Source organism: Triticum aestivum, chromosome 6A (assembly GCF_018294505.1).
Source record: "Triticum aestivum cultivar Chinese Spring chromosome 6A, IWGSC CS RefSeq v2.1, whole genome shotgun sequence".
NCBI lineage: Eukaryota > Viridiplantae > Streptophyta > Magnoliopsida > Poales > Poaceae > Triticum > Triticum aestivum.
Window position 1 is genome coordinate 524,764,547 of NC_057809.1, and position 16,059 is coordinate 524,780,605.

The window sequence follows — 16,059 nt, forward strand, 5'->3', positions numbered from 1 at the left end:
CACTTTGGACCGCTCCAGTGCAATGCGGAGGGCCATCTCCTCCTTGTAGTGGAGCTTCGAGCCAGAGTCGTCGCCAGAGCAGCTCATGGTGGTGGATGGGATCGGAGCCGGAGTGGGAGAGGAGTGGACGGATGGAGCGAGAGAGGAAGAGAGTGAGCTAGGGTTTGAGCTCGCCGCCCGGATTTGGGTTTTTTGTGGGGTCCATGTTGGGCCGGACCCATCAGGCGGACGCGTCCGGACGTGCCCGGGCTGGCCCATATCCGCTCTAAATTAGGCTGGATATGAGGAATGTCGGTCAGCCCGGACGTTTGAGCCCCGTTTGAGAGGTTCAGTTCGATCAAATTTTTGTGACCGCTCACTGGCCGGACGGCCTGTCCGGGTGTTTGAGACGGGTATGAGAGACCCTGTTGTAGATGCTCTAATGCAACTTACGGAGTCTACTTCACTTCACAATTATACGTTTCACACTAATATCATTTGGAGGATAATGCATTTTACACTAGTTTCTACTCCATTTTCTGTGGCCTCGTTAAGCCAACCCTAGTCTTGCTACCGCTACGTGTCCGGAAGACAAACCAAACCACCTTGTCATTCGTCAACACGTAGCTGTACCCGAAGTTCCAGATCGCGACCATGTGGCAAGCTTATTCAGAACCTGGAGTTGGAAGCCACGCCACGCACTGATATGAAACCAACAAGGGATCGAAGGAAAACGATTAAACGAGCGTAGCCCGCAGTCTCGCCAAGCGCGTCCCTTTCTTTCCAGTAAACACCATCCACAACGCTACTCTTGCAAAGCGGTTATTCTAATCAGACGCTGCTTCCGCCCGGCAATGGAGACGATATGATAAAGACACATGGAGGAGCGTACACAGCGGCACATGATGTCGCTTTTAAGGACAGCGGTTTTGTCAAACTGAGGAACATGATAAGGGTGCCAAAATATGGAAGATTGACGGAGAGATGCAGTATTGCAGTTGAGTGATTGACCTTTCTCCGAGGAGCAGTGAGGACTGGTTCGTTCTACTTGGCAACTTGCGTCTTGGATCATCTGCCCAGTTGTGTACAGCCTTTGCTTTAAACTCTACTCTCAGCGAAGATCAGTTTGCGCGTCTGCATGGCGCGAATGGCGGTCTCCGTGCTCTTCCTCATCGCCGGCGTCGTGCTCATGCTCGCGCTGCACGTCCTCGTCATCGTCTGGGCGGTCCGGCGGGGCGCCGTGCTGCGGCTGCGGGGTGCGGCGCGGGAGCGGGACCAGGAGCAGGGGGAAGCGACGGGTCTGACGGCCGACGAGCTGGGCGAGCTGCCGTGCCAGGACTTCAAGGCCGCCGCCGCGGTCGGGACGGGCGCCGCCGAGTGCGCGGTGTGCCTGGAGGCGTTCCAGGGGGGCGACCGGTGCCGCGTGCTGCCGGGGTGCCACCATGGGTTCCACGCGCAGTGCGTGGACTCGTGGCTGCGCCAGAGCCGCCGGTGCCCGGTGTGCCGCGCCGAGGTGGCCTGCCGCGGCAAGGCGGCCGGCGCGGCGGTTGTCGATGAGGCCGCCACATCGGAGATCGTCGCTGAAAGACTGGGAGGTGCAGATCGCTAGCGGATTTTGTTTGACCGAGACTCGTGTGCCGTCGTTGATTAGCTTGTGATTTTTTTTAGTACGATTAGCTTGTGATTGTACATAAAGTAATCCATCTAGCATTTGGAGTCCTCCTTTGTAATTTTTCTGATTTCATTCATTCCGTACATTAATTTCTTGTTTGATGAGAACGGAGCGTGACTCAGTTGGCAAGGCGCGCGAGTTCGCAACCAACCCATTAGTGTTCAAGTCTAGACTCGAGCGCTTGATGCTTATGAAGTTTTCTTCTATATAAAAAAAATGTCAGCAGACTAGTCTAACCCGGGTTGGTCTCATTTTTTTCTTGTTTGATATAGTAATATTATAGTTTCTAAGAGCATCTCCGACAGATGTGCTAAATAAGCCGCACGCTGGATAAAGCGGCTATATAACGTGTGCGCGACCGAAAATAGTGCTTCAGCAGCCGTATTATAATCCTACGCGCGGTAAACAAGGTTCAGCGCACTGGAAAAACTGCATCGCGCGCTAGACATCGAACATTTGCGCTCGAGCGAGCAACCGCTGCCCTGAATTCTTCGGTCGCGCCCAGCTTCACCCCGCGCCACGCCCCTGCCGGCGATGGACCGCCGCGCCGACATCCCCTCAACCCTTCCCTACACCCGTGACCCCTTTGCCGCCGCCCCCGCAAACCCTAGCGCGGGGTTGACCTCCGGCTTCGCTGCTCGTGCCGCACCGGCTCCAAACATTGGTCTCGCACGCGGCCTCTTCATGGTGCCCGGACGAACTCGCAGGGTGGCGTCGCCCCGCCGCCCGCAGCGAAGCCACGGAGCTCCGTCTCCAACCGACCGATGGTGACGGCAGCGACGTTGGCCCAAAAGAAGAGGAAAGTGGACGACGCTTCTAGGAGGGTGAAGAAGAATCCAGCAGCGCGTTCGGTCGCGCCTCTGCTGCCTGAAGCGTTGGATGGCTCGCAATTTGTTGCGTCGGCGGCCGATGCACACATGGTGTTTGATGAAATGCCCACAAGGTATGATTTTTTTGTTAGATAAATGTATACATATGGATAGCTTGATTAGTTTTCTTTATCATACTTTCTAGTTTCAATGGTGACACATATATGTCAACTATGGGTGTTGGCTCCAACAAATCTCATTGGTCTCAAACAAATGAAGTGAATGAATATGATCATGAATATGAAGCGGGTGAGGAGGGTAAGGGTATGGTCGATGCACTGAAAGGAAGGGCGTGCGTCAATGACGTAGGTTGACAAGATAAACCCAAGTGGCACTATGATAGAGATAGGGTAAGTTTCATGCTTCATCTTTTGTGTTTCAAGTGATAACTTGTTCTTTTGTTTGTAGCTCGGTGTAGCACAAAACTTCGATGATAGGCAAAAGGAGTACATCAACCTTTACCGTGATCAAGTCTTGGTCCAAAAAAGATTGATAGGCATGGGAGGCATGGGGAGCTGCCATGGGAGGCCTGGGAGCCATGGGAGTTAGCATGGGAGGCTTGGAAGGCATGAGAGCTATCATGGGAGGCATGGGAACAAGCATGGGAGCCATGGGCGCCATGTGCGGCATGGAAGGCATGGGAGCACCTACGGGAGGCATGGGTGGCTTGGGAGCTACCATAGGAGGCATGAGTTTTGGGTCTCTCATGAAAGACATGGGAGCACCTTCGGGTGACATGGGTGGACGCATGGATTTCGGTGTGCCTCACATGCCTTCGCATGATGCCTTTGGAGATAGTGCGAACACGGTCTGAGTTTTTAATGACGAAGAGGAGGAAGAAACGTATGAAGAAGAGGAGGAAAAAGAGGAGCAAGAACATGGGGCTTGATTGTGATATTTTATTCGTTTGTGTGAACTTGTTTGTCATGAACTTGCTTGTAGTTTAATGATTTTGAACTATGCTATGTTGCTCAACTCATGATTTTGCATATTTTTTAATCTTTGAGATTATCTTGTTACATACTGTCAAATTGGTATGTGTTGTTTCATATTTGCCAAGCGTCGGCTAGGCGTGCATGCTGGATTTTACCGCGCCTTGTGAAGCACTACAGCGACGCACTAAATTTTGCAGCGCTTGGAAAAGCAACCACCCTCCCGGCACACTAACACACTATTTGGGCGCTGTAATTTTTTTTAACACGTCATCCTACCACATGTCTATTGAAGATGCTCTACTGATGCAAAGAATGCTCCATGGGCTCATGGGAGTCAAGGGCATCTCAAGCGATAGTAGCATTTTAGACCCCTACTTTTTTAGGGGAAGATCCCTACTTTATGAGACCCAAAAATTGACATAAACAACAACTCCACTTTTCAATGAGACCCAAGGTTTTGGATTTCAAATGGACGAATTTTCTTGTGTGTGTGTCTTTGGGGGGGGGGGGGGGGGGGGGGATTCTCGGTTACCATGGTTATCGAGAAATACTGAACATATTTCGGACAAAATTACAATTCAATTTTTAAAAACTATATATATATATATATATATATATATATATATATATATAAGACTTGAACTGGTATTGAGCACGAAACTGATAGTATCTCAATGGAACGGTTTGTACGCACGCGCTAACCTATGAGGTCGCGAGTTCGACTCATGTACATATTTTGAAAATAAACAAAAAAGGTTGTGTGAAAAAGGGACTCGAACCAGCCTCCTCTCGAGGAGGGAAATACTCCGTCCGGTCCTTTTTAGTCCGTATATAAATTTTGTCCGAAGTCAAAGTATCTTTATTTTGACCAAACTTATAGAAAAAAGTATCAACATTCACCTGCCAAATCAATATTGTTATCATTACGAAATGTAGTTTCATAGTATATTTGGTATTGTAGATGTTGATATTTTTTAATATAAATTTGGTCAAACTTTTAAAAGTTTGATTTGACACAAATCTAATACGTGAAGTAAAAATGACCGGAAAGAGTAGATGGTTACCACCACACCAAAGCCATGTGGCGACCCTATCTGCCTTTGTAGGCGTTGCCCATGCTCGTCGGCTCTGCAATCTTTGATCTCCCGCGCATCCTCCTAGGTACCTGCATGACTCCACCCAAGCACCGCGCCATCACCTCTATGGTTGTTTATTGTGGGTTCAACGAGGTTGTCGTCATCACACAGGCCATGTCGGTGATTTTGTAGTGTAGTCTGAGGGCCTCCCTATTTTGTGGGTCCTATTGGACCTTTTTTTTATCCTAAGCCCCCAAACATAATTTGGGACCTTATTTAAGAGCCATTCCGAAGATGCTCAAAGCCAATATATTACACACGTACAAATCATCGATGTTGACACCAATTGGTTATTTGCATACTATGCACGCCTAACAATTAAGCAAACAAGCGAAGAACTAGCTCTTAAGTAAGGCATGGTTCACCTTGAGATGGTGGGGTGCTAGCCCACTTATGGTGCAATACCCAAGCCTGTCTCGGACTGTTAGACATAAAGTCGTCACAATTGCGTAGGTTATAAGGTCAAACATACCCCAATATTTCTCGTTGTAGGGATCTATTGGCGCCTCACCTCACAGCATGGGATGAATTTCTCACACGTCTGCATCCCATTTAGCTATCAAACGAACGAGGCGAATTTTGATGGAAATTGCATCACAACACCAGGTTTTCTGTTAAGTCATTATATGAGCCAATTGTCTATGATGATGTTCTTCTTGATAATAGAAAAACGTGGAAGCTCAAATTACCTCTTTTGGTGAAGATATTCATCTGATTTTTTTAGCAAAGGTGTGATCTTGACTAGAGACGTCGTAATTGGCAAAGTAGCAAGAATTGTGTCTTTTGCCAACATACCAAGTCCATTAAACACTTTTTTTTGTAAGTTTGCTCATGCAGCATGGGCCATAGTACAAGTAGCTCCAAACCTTTACTCTCATAGTGCGCGTAATATATTCGGCAATTGGTTGCTGAGTATTGAAAACCAACATTCTCACATATTCGTGTGGGCATGACAACCTTATGTTGGGCTCTATTGCTTATCAGGAATGATATGTTTGTTATATCAAAAATGTGTTTCATCTCTTGTGCGATTATTTTATGCATGTATGCCATGGCTTTGTACTTGTCTATCCTACAGATGCCGGAGAACAGAGAAATTTTTATGATGGCGTCTACCCGGCTGGAGCGTATGGGCAGGGAGGTTTTTCCCCAGCATGGATGGCAGTGTAATCTTAGGATGTGTTGGACTGCCTTTTTATACTTTTGTTGTGAGACAATATTTTATTTTTGTTTGTGTTGGATGTGTTGGCTATGTGCATCGTGATATACATAGGTCAGGCATTCTCTCAGTACGGATGTATCATCTTCGTATATTAGTTGAATGCAAATCTCCTTTGTCAGAAAAATGGTTTCCCGATGAATTGGGTCACTTTGAATTTGGATTGTGGGACTTTGGAGGATTTGAATTATAAGGATCTTCTTCCTATGGAAACCCTTTGGATCACAAGACTTGCTAGGGTTACCAAATTCATACGGAGTCCTTTCCTATGCCCTTATTCTATAGGAACTTCAATATCAATTCAAACCTCATTTTAATTTTCCTTTGAAAACTCCAATGCACTTCACTTTATTACTCTCTAACCTCTCCCATCAGTCCTCTAATGGTGTTTGTTTCGTGTGCACCGTCAAATGCACATTTTGAAAAATTCCCTGTTTTCAAACCTTGTAGAATTCCATGGTACATGATATCACAATTCTACATTTTTTTCCTATTCCTATGTTTTCACAATCCTGCAATTCTAAGGGACATGGAATTATTCATCATAGGCAGGGCATTTGACTTCAGCCTTGATCTTGATGCCGAAGTATATTCCATGGTTGGAATCCTGACCCAGCACCACGGCCGCTGCTACATGCTGGACTTGTTTATGGTTAAACATGTCAACCTAAGCATTATCTCACCAAATTTGCTATTCCAAGTCCACTCTTGAATGCATATCTCGTGTGATGTATTCCAATGGTTAAAGAACTTCATATATGACTAGATGAGTCTCCATCCGTACATGATGTGTCAGTACAAGTACTGTTTTATCCATCGACATGAATTTGTCAAAGCAAGCTTGAAAAACTTGTGAAGTGTATGTGGAAACCTAGGAAAGGACAAAAAGAACATAGGATCAGGACGGTTTGACAAAAAGAATATGCTTCTTGATTCAGAAACTTAGAAAGTTAACTACTCCAAAGGCAAGTCACAATAAGGACCCTCTTGTGTAGGAGGCTCGACCATACACTTGCACTAAATTAAAACTGTTATCTGTAAACTTTCAGCGTCACGAACAGGCCATGAACACCGCATAACGTAAGCTAGTAAGCACTACATGCAACTAGGCTGCAAAACCAGGGGCATCGTAAGGCTTTGTATTGACAAGGTATTTAGTAAAATAAACCATGTTTTTTAAGGATCAATGTTTATTTATACAGGAAGGGGTGCCTAATTAAGCGTCTACTCTATAGAAATAAGTGTTAGTGCTTAAGAAAAAACTGATTTGTTTTTCTAAACACTCTACTAAGCAATTTGCATAGTACAAGGCCTAACAAGCTAGCCAGATATACACTGCCTATGAAACCGGACATGGATTTATTATCATATGGAGTATATCCTAGTATTAGGGACGAACTGACTATGTGGTATGGCATCATGAACTTGAAGTCGCATGTCGCAACTTGTCTAACCTGTAGCGCTTGGCCAATAACACGCCTCACTGGAAAGTCAGAGCTCGCTCGGAAGTTTTCTGATATTTAGTCAGCGGCTTTGCTGCGCTAGTTTTTGTACCTCACAAGCGTACGGCACCTCCAGAGCCAAAGCATTCAGCGCCCATGGTGCTCTCCACCATCCTGCTCGCGGCAGGCATCACGCTGATGCTCGTCATGCACATCCTCGTGGTCCTCTGGGTGCTGAGGCGGGGCATCACCGCCCGCGTCGCCGAGCACGCGGAGGAAGACGCAGGCCTTACCGCCGAAGAGCTCGGCGAGCTGCCATGCCACGACTTCAAAGAAGGTGGCGCCGGCGAGTGCGCGGTGTGCCTGGAGGCGTTCATGGCCGGCGACCGTTGCATGGTGCTGCCGCGGTGCGAGCACGGGTTCCACCCGAGTGCGTCGGCTCGTGGCTGCGCAAGAGCCGCCTGTGCCCCATCTGCCGGGCCGAGGTGGCCGGCGCGCTGGCCGCCGAGGTCGTCGTGGAGGTCGCTGCTGCCTGATGGCCGTCGTTGGGTAGTTGGAATTGGATGCAGTGTTCGCAGGTGTTTGGTAGGTTCTCTTCTGTTAAATGAGGGGTAAAAGTAAAACAGCGTTTCTGCATTTGTGATGTATATATAGCCATCGTGTTTTTTTATAACCATATTTTTTTTGAATCCAGGCAAAAGATTTGTAATTTTTATTAGTTAAGAAGCGAGTATTGTTACAGAGATGCCGTGAATCGGCAAAAGCCTAAACGGATTACTCTCGTGACATTACATTGCTCAATTGCTTGGCACCCGCAACAGCCTAAATAGACATTTCTTCTTTGATGATCCGCGTGACAATCGCCACCGGTGCCGCTTTGCTCTTGGATACGCGCGTATCCTGTTTTTTCCAAAGTTCTCACCCCACAAGGAGTAGCAGAGAAGATAAGGCCTTAACCTGTAGGGCGTTGCTCGAAAGTACCTCATTCCACCAAGATTTAACAGTGCTGAATTTGTGCCAACTAGCCATGGGAATAGCAAGCCCGAGCCAGGAGAACACCTCATCCCAAACCTGGAGCGAGAACCTACACTTGAAAATGATGTGGGCCGCCGATTCTTGCATCTGATTGCAAAGCGGGCACCGGTCACAGTTTGGCCATCCTCATCGTTGCAGTCTTTCCGTGGTCCAAATTCTGTTTTGATTGACTAATCAGGCAAAGAATTTGCATTTGGGTGGAGCCCAAGCCTTCCAAATCAAGATTTGAAAGCTAGATGAGTGAGTCCGGTGAACTGCGCCAAATATGCAGACTTGGCGGAGTAGTTGCCATCATTGGCGAGCTTCCACAAAATGCTATCTTTGACGCCCGGTTGGATGACAATGCCTGAAAGCTTCTCCCACAGGGCCGAGAATTACTGAAGGTGCTCAAGCATGAGGCTGCTTTGGGTGTCAATTTGAGCTATCCAATGATAATCCCTCAAGGCCTAGGCAATCGTTCCGCCTTCCTTGCCAGAAAGCTCGAAGATCTTTGGTGCAATGTCCTTGGGTCTTAGACCCTCTAGCCAAGACGACTCCCAGAAAATCACTTTATTCCCATCACCAATCATCACCTTGGTCGCAGCCGCAAAAAGATCACGGTCCGCAGCCGTGCGTCCCCTGCCCGCACCACACCCTCGGGGGTTAATCCCAGTCTAGCCAAAGCCACCGAAGACGGGGGCAGTGGCAAACTTACCGAGATTTAGAATGCCAAGACCTCCATATTCCTTTGGTTTACAAACTTACTTCCAATTAATCTTGCATTTCCCGAGTCACCTTGTTCGTTTTGGCCGAAAGATAGGCACGTCGCAGCTTGTCAATTTCCTTTAAGACCTCCATCGAAAGGTCCATCGATGTGATGTGTTAGATGGTCACCGCTGTGAAGACCGTCTTGAAAGTCATCGTCTTTCTGCTAAAGAGGATCTATTAAACTCATAATTCATTAGATCCTTGTTATCAATGCCAACTAGGTATCATAAGTAAATGGATCCCGGTTGTTCAATCCTTTGATAACCAAGGTCATTCTTTGCTAAAGAGAAATGATCACTATGAGTCAGACTCAATAGAATTGGATCCATTCCAAATAGCGAGAAAGGTGTTTTCATAGTCATCTCAGAATATTTGCCATCTCGGAATATTTTCGATTTCATTTTTCTATGATATGTCTTTCTATATGAAAAGACCCGAGATAGCAACATGCCTGCCTTTCCAAGGTACCAAACTGCCAGCAGCCTTATCCTCTAGGAGCTGTAAGTGAATCCTCTTAAGTCTCTTGATGAGTATATATTCCATAAGTCAAACTCGTGACCCAATAGGACGGCGGCGGCTGCATGCCTAAGCGTTATCTCATACAAATTTGCTAATCCAAGTCCACTCTTGAATTCATAGCGTGTAATGGTTAAAGAATTTCATACGTGACTAGATGAGTGGCCGTCCGTACATGATGTGGTAATACAAGTTCTGTTATCCATCAGCACGAATTAGTCAAAGTATAAGTAACCTTACAAGACCTGTTGAGTTTATGCGGAAACCTAGGCAACGATAAAACAAACATGGCATCACGGCAACTGGATAAAAGGAGTTAACTACTCTCAAGGCAAGTCATAAATAGACACCCTCTTATTTATAAGGTTCGACCATAGGAAATGGATTTCGAAAAGCTGGAAATTTTTTAGACTTAACAAGATTAGAACCATTTTCTGAAAACTTTCAGCGAAACAAACATGCCCTTAAAAAAATTCCCTCAAGACAAAGAAGTCCCCTAAGGCTTTGTACAATGGAAGATACTTAGAGAGGTGCTTAGAAAAAATAAACCGAGTTTTTCTGAAGCATCGGTGTCTATTTTTATAGGAGAGACGCTTAGTTAAGTATCTACCATGTACAAATAAGCACCGATGCTTAAAGAAAGTCTGGTTTATTTTTCTAAACACCTCCCCTAAGAGCAACTCCAAAGGGCCGACCCATTTCGTCTGTAAGCGTCCTTTTGGGTCGGCGCGGACAAAAGTGGCAGCCCAACGCGCCGACCCAAACCCAAATCACGTCTGCGTCGCGTCCGCGCCAACGTATTTGCGCCCCAAATGCGTCGGTGCGGACGCCGAACGGACGCTTCGTGCGCCTTCTCGCTATCCGCCGCGTCCCCACATGGCAGCGGTCCAACTACCAGCTGCCCACCCGGTCAGCTTAATTTATGACGACGGGCCCATGCGTCAGCGACGGCGCTCGTCCTTTTTTAAGCCGACCGTGCGGCGGGGCCGTCCTCATCCATACTCGCTGTCCACATCTGCCCACCTTTGCTCCCTCGTCGCCGGCAAACCCTAGCCACCACAACCACAGCGAGATGGGCCTCTTCTCCGGCGCTAGCGGCAACAAGGCCAAGGGCAAGTCCCCCGCCACCCCTTTCCCCTCCGAGTTCCTCCTGAAGGAAATATGCCCTAGAATTGTATTAACAGGAAACATAATACATGTGTGAATACTTAGACAAAAAGTATGTCACTAGTATGCCTCTACTTGACTAGCTCATTGATCACAGATGGTTAAGTTTCCTAACCATAGACAAAGTGTTGTCATTTAATTAATGAGATCACATCATTAGGAGAATGATGTGATTGACTTGACACATTCCGTTAGCTTAGCACCCGATCGTTTAGTATATTGTTATTGCTTTCTTCATGAATTATACATGTTCCTATGACTATGAGATTATGCAACTCATGTTTACCGGAGGAACACTTTGTGTGCTACCAAACATCACAACGTAACTGGGTGATTATAAAGGTGCTCTACAGGTGTCTCCGAAGGTACTTGTTGGGTTGGCGTATTTCGAGATTAGGATTTGTCACTCCGATTGTCGGAGAGGTATCTCTGGGCCCTCTCGGTAATGCACATCACTTAAGCCTTGCAAGCATTGCAACTAATGAGTTAGTTGTAGGATGATGTATTACAAAATGAGTAAAGAGACTTGCCGGTAACGAGATTGAACTAGGTATTGAGATACCGACGATCGAATATCGGGCAAGTAACATACCGATGACAAAGGGAACAACGTATGTTGTTATGCGGTTTGACCAATAAAGATCTTCATAGAATATGTGGGAGCCAATATGAACATCCATGTTCCGCTATTGGTTATTGATCGGAGACATGTCTCGGTCATGTCTACATAGTTCTCGAACCCGTAGGGTCCGCACGCTTAACGTTTCGATGACGGTTATATTATGAGTTTATATGTTTTGATGTACCGAAGGTTGCTCGGAGTCTCGGATGTGATCCCGGACATGAAGAGGAGTCTCGAAATGGTCAAGACATGAAGATTGATATATTGAAAGCCTATGTTTGGATATCGGAAGTGTTTCAGGTGAAATCGGGATTTTACCGGAGTACCGGGAGGTTACCGGAACCCCCCCCCCCCGGGGGGGGCTTAATGGGCCTACATGGGCCTTAGTGGAAATAGAGGGCAGGAAGGAAAGTGTGGGGCGCCCCCCCCTCCCAAGGCCCAAACCGAATTGGTTTAGGGCAAGGGTGGCCGGCCCCCTCTTTCCTTCTCCCCCTCTCCCTTTCCTTCCCCCTCTCCTACTCCTACTAGGAATAGGAGGAGTCCTACTCCTAATGGGAGTAGGACTCCCCCTTGGCGTGCCTCTCCCTGGCCGGCCGCCTCCTCCCCTTGCTCCTTTATATATGGGGGCAAGGGGCACCCCATAGACACAACAATTAATCGTTTGATCTTTTAGCCGTGTACGGTGCCCCCCTCCACCATAGTCCACCTCGATAATACTGTAGTGGTGCTTAGGCGAAGCCCTGCGTCGATAGAACATAATCATCGTCACCATGCCGTCGTGCTGACGAAACTCTCCCTTAACAGTTGGCTGGATCGGAGTTCGAGGGACGTCATTGGGCTGAACGTGTGCTGAACTCAGAGGTGTCGTACATTCAGTACTTGATCGGTCGGATCGTGAAGACGTACAACTACATCAACCGCGTTGTGCTAACGCTTCCTCTTTCGGTCTACGAGGGTACGTGGACAACACTCTCCCCGCTCGTTGCTATGCATCACCATGATGTTACGTGTGTGTAGGAATTTTTTTGAAATTACTACGTTCCTCAACAGTGGTATCAGAGCCTGGTTTTATGCGTAGATGTCATATGAACGAGTAGAACACAAGTGAGTTGTGGGCGATATAAGTCATACTGCTTACCAGCATGTCATATTTTGGTTCAGTGGTATTGTTGGATGAAGCGGCCCGGACCGACATTACGCGTATGCTTACGCGAGAATGGTTCTACCGACGTGTTGTAACATCCCAAAATTCTAAATTTTGGAATGTTATATTAAATAGATAGATTTGATTGATTGATTGTCTGAAAGTGACTGAATTCGAAACATTTTGAAAGTTAAATGAGAGGGAATAAAAGGACTTTCTCAAACTTTCATATTTGCTTTCTGATCTCCATGAATTCAAATTCTTTTCAAATACAAAACCCTTGAGCGAAGATGATATGACTTCTTCCATTTAAATTAAATGAAAGGGTATTTGAAAATAATAGAATTTCATTTGGAAATATTTCACTTCATAAACTTCATACAGCTCAATGATTTTCAAGAGAGAAGATAAAATGACTTCTTCAAATTATATGAAATATGAGTTGGGAGTTTCAAATGATCAAATTCAAAGTCTTTTTAAATTTATTTTTAATTTGGAGATATTTGAGTTTTATTCAAATTATTTTTCTCCAAATATAAAATATTCCGAAAATAGGGAACATGATTCCCTACATCAGAAAATTGGATAGAAATAAATTTTAATTAATTTTGGTATTTTTAAAATGATTTTTATTGGATTTTATTAAACCAGTAGCACTCTTTGAATTATCTGAATTTGTGTGGATTTTATTCGGCATTATAAAAATGTTCATGTCGTATAAAATCTTTTTCTGAAAATTTTGATATATAATATGCCTATATAAAACTTTTATTTTATTTTTGTTATTCGATTTTCTTTCTGTTTCTAAAAAAAATGTACGTGCGGCCCATATTTATTTATCGCCTACATGCGCAGTATAGTAGCTTCTGGCGCCCCATTATTTTTTAACTCTTAAATAGGCCAGGCCCAGTCAGCCTTTTTATTTATTTTTATTTTTTTAAGGCCGAATTTTTGTAAAAAAAAAACCGCAGCCGCAACGTGCGCGTGCGGCTGGCCGAAGGCCTTTAGGCCCATGCGATGCGAGCGTCTCTTTTCATCTGTGTTTCGTATATTTTCGTCTACGTTTAGTCCCACATTGCCTAGCCTTTAACCTCTAAGCCTCTTTTCCACCAATAAATATAGACCCATAGAGCCTCCAAAAATCATCCGATTCGGGTTAGATCAATATTTTGATTTGACTAAATTCGTTTAAGAAAAATATATTTCTCCTCTCCGGCGCGACTTCAAGAAATTTTCTCTTCTATCCAAAGTCATCTTTTCTCTGCCTTATAAAGGTATCTTTCTTTATTTTTTTTTCTTCTTATACCTCCGGAGTTTATTATTTTTAGACTAATATGATAAAATAATTAGATTATCAATTAGTCTACGTATTTATACATTAGACCCTAGCCCGTAGCTATTTTTTCTTCTTCCGTAAGACAGCTTGGCCCTGATTTTTTAAATAGCCATAACTTTTTACTCGTTTGTTCAAATCCAACGAAACCAACGCCCACTTCTTCGTTATGATCTCCTCTATCCAGTAATCCAACTCAAACATGTTTTTGAATAGTTTAAAATTCAAATTAGATCATATTTGAATTCAAACTTCGTTTGAGCATAACTTGAGTTTCGTAGCTCCGTTTGAGTTGATTCTTTTTTGCAAATCGAAGCTCTTGACCTAAACTTTCTGATAAGGCCAAATTCATATAATTTTGATACTGTTAGAAATTGTTTTATGTTGCAAGAGTTATTTCCTTGGTTTTGATGTTTTCCGAATTGTCTTCCTCGATCTTTCTGATCTTTTGAGTGATTGCTTATGTGTGGTTACTATTGCTTGCTTACGATAGATTGACCGGAGTGTGACGAGTAGAGCTATCAAGAGTTTTGAGTGCGAATCATCTTCATCAACATTGCAGGCAAGTTCACACTTTGATCATATTCCTTTCATACCCAGTTTTTATGCATTAGTTTCACCCTCAAACATTGCATGAGTAGGATTGATAACATGTGGGTATTGGGAAGTAGTTGATGAGGTAGGAACCTATTGCCCTGCATTCAAACCTTGGGAGTTACTATTACGTTATGCTTATAGTGCCATGCTATGCTCGTAGACGTGGATTGGGTTTTGAGAGTATTCATGACAGATCTGAGGTTTACTTAAGATGGCAACTTAAACACACATCTGGGTGGATTGAGGTATCTGGGTATTCCAGGATTGCCTATCTAGGCACCTGGGTAGACCAGGATTGCATGTTTTTTATGGCCCGCCACCCAGGCTCAAAGGAATCATGAGATTATTCATACTAGAAACTTCCGTGTGCAGCCACAAGCTATTATGGGCTCTAGCATAGTTGATTAAGTCGTGTGAACTCTTACAGTGGTAGACTAGCAGATGTAGGGGTTGTAGGTGGTACGGTCTACCCATCGTAAGGTGCAAACGCTTCTGAAAGACTATGTCTCGGACATCCGTTTCTCAAACACCATGTAGTGCAAGAAATCCAACGGAGGAGATCGAGTCTTGTGGGTAAAAGTGCGCAAACCTCTGCAGAGTGTATAAACTAATCATGATTAGCCGTGTCCCCGGTTATGGACGTTTTGAGTATGTAGTACTTGGATTATCATGTGAATCTCATCATGTTACTTTAAATAATTTTGTTGGGTTTAATGATATTAGTTAATTGGGATTGAGAATGCTGTCAACCATTCTCAATGTTCAACAACCATCATGATAGTTAAATAAAATTTATTCCTTTGTAGTAAGGAAAAATTGGCTTTTCGCAAAAACTTTATAACTATAGAGCTTTTCCACCAGCCAAATATGCATGTAGTGATAGCCTTTATTCATCATTCTCTATGGTGTGAATTTGCCAGTACATTCAATGTACTGACCCTCTGTGGTTGCAACGTCTCATGTTGCAGAATTTCTTACGGCGAGTAAGTGATACGTTAGGGTTACGATTTCTACACTCAACTTTGCCGTTGGTGTTGATGGGAATCCACAACCTTGTTACTTCCGCTATTTTGGATTGAGGTAATAGTATTTACGTTACTTTACACATGTGATTTACCTCTGTTATAAATCCTCGAGTACTATGTGTGTCAGCATACCGATCCAGGGATGACACTTAAGCATAGAGACTTGATCCATTCGGGTCAGGTCGCTACACGTGCTTTGCACACAGGTGGCTGGCGGGTGTCAGTTTCTCCAACTTTAGTTGAACCGAGTGTGGCTATGCCCGGTCCTTAAGAAGGTTAAAACAGCACCAACTTGACAAACTATCGTTGTGGTTTTGATGCGTAGGTAAGAACGGTTCTTGCTAAGCCTGTAGCAGCCACGCAAAATTTGCAACAACAAAGTAGAGGACGTCTAACTTATTTTTGCAGGGCATGTTGTGATGTGATATGGTCAAGACATGATGCTAAATTTTATTGTATGAGATGATCATGTTTTATAACCGAGTTATCGGCAACTAGCAGGAGCCATATGGTTGTCGCTTTATTGTATGCAATGCAATCGCCCTGTAATGCTTTACTTTATCACTAAGCGGTAGCGATAGTCGTGGAAGCATAAGATTGGTGAGACGACAACGATGCTAC

At 44.8% G+C, this 16,059-nt stretch overlaps 1 protein-coding gene and 1 pseudogene across 1 annotated transcript; both read left to right on the top strand.

Annotated features, from left to right (window-relative positions):
• Positions 1-788: 788 nt before the first annotated feature.
• LOC123130905 (E3 ubiquitin-protein ligase ATL23) lies at positions 789-1,796 on the top strand. The gene has a single exon (XM_044550696.1). It carries the CDS (start codon positions 1,118-1,120, stop codon positions 1,586-1,588), a length of 471 nt encoding a protein of 156 aa, XP_044406631.1. The 5' UTR covers positions 789-1,117; the 3' UTR covers positions 1,589-1,796.
• A 5,612-nt stretch (positions 1,797-7,408) lies between these two features.
• LOC123130906 (RING-H2 finger protein ATL14-like) lies at positions 7,409-7,870 on the top strand (annotated as a pseudogene).
• Positions 7,871-16,059: the final 8,189 nt, after the last annotated feature.

Bases quoted from the DNA above. Each gene is read 5' to 3' on its own strand.
- LOC123130905 (XM_044550696.1), top strand. From the start codon at position 1,118: ATGGCGCGAATGGCGGTCTCCGTGCTCTTCCTCATCGCCGGCGTCGTG.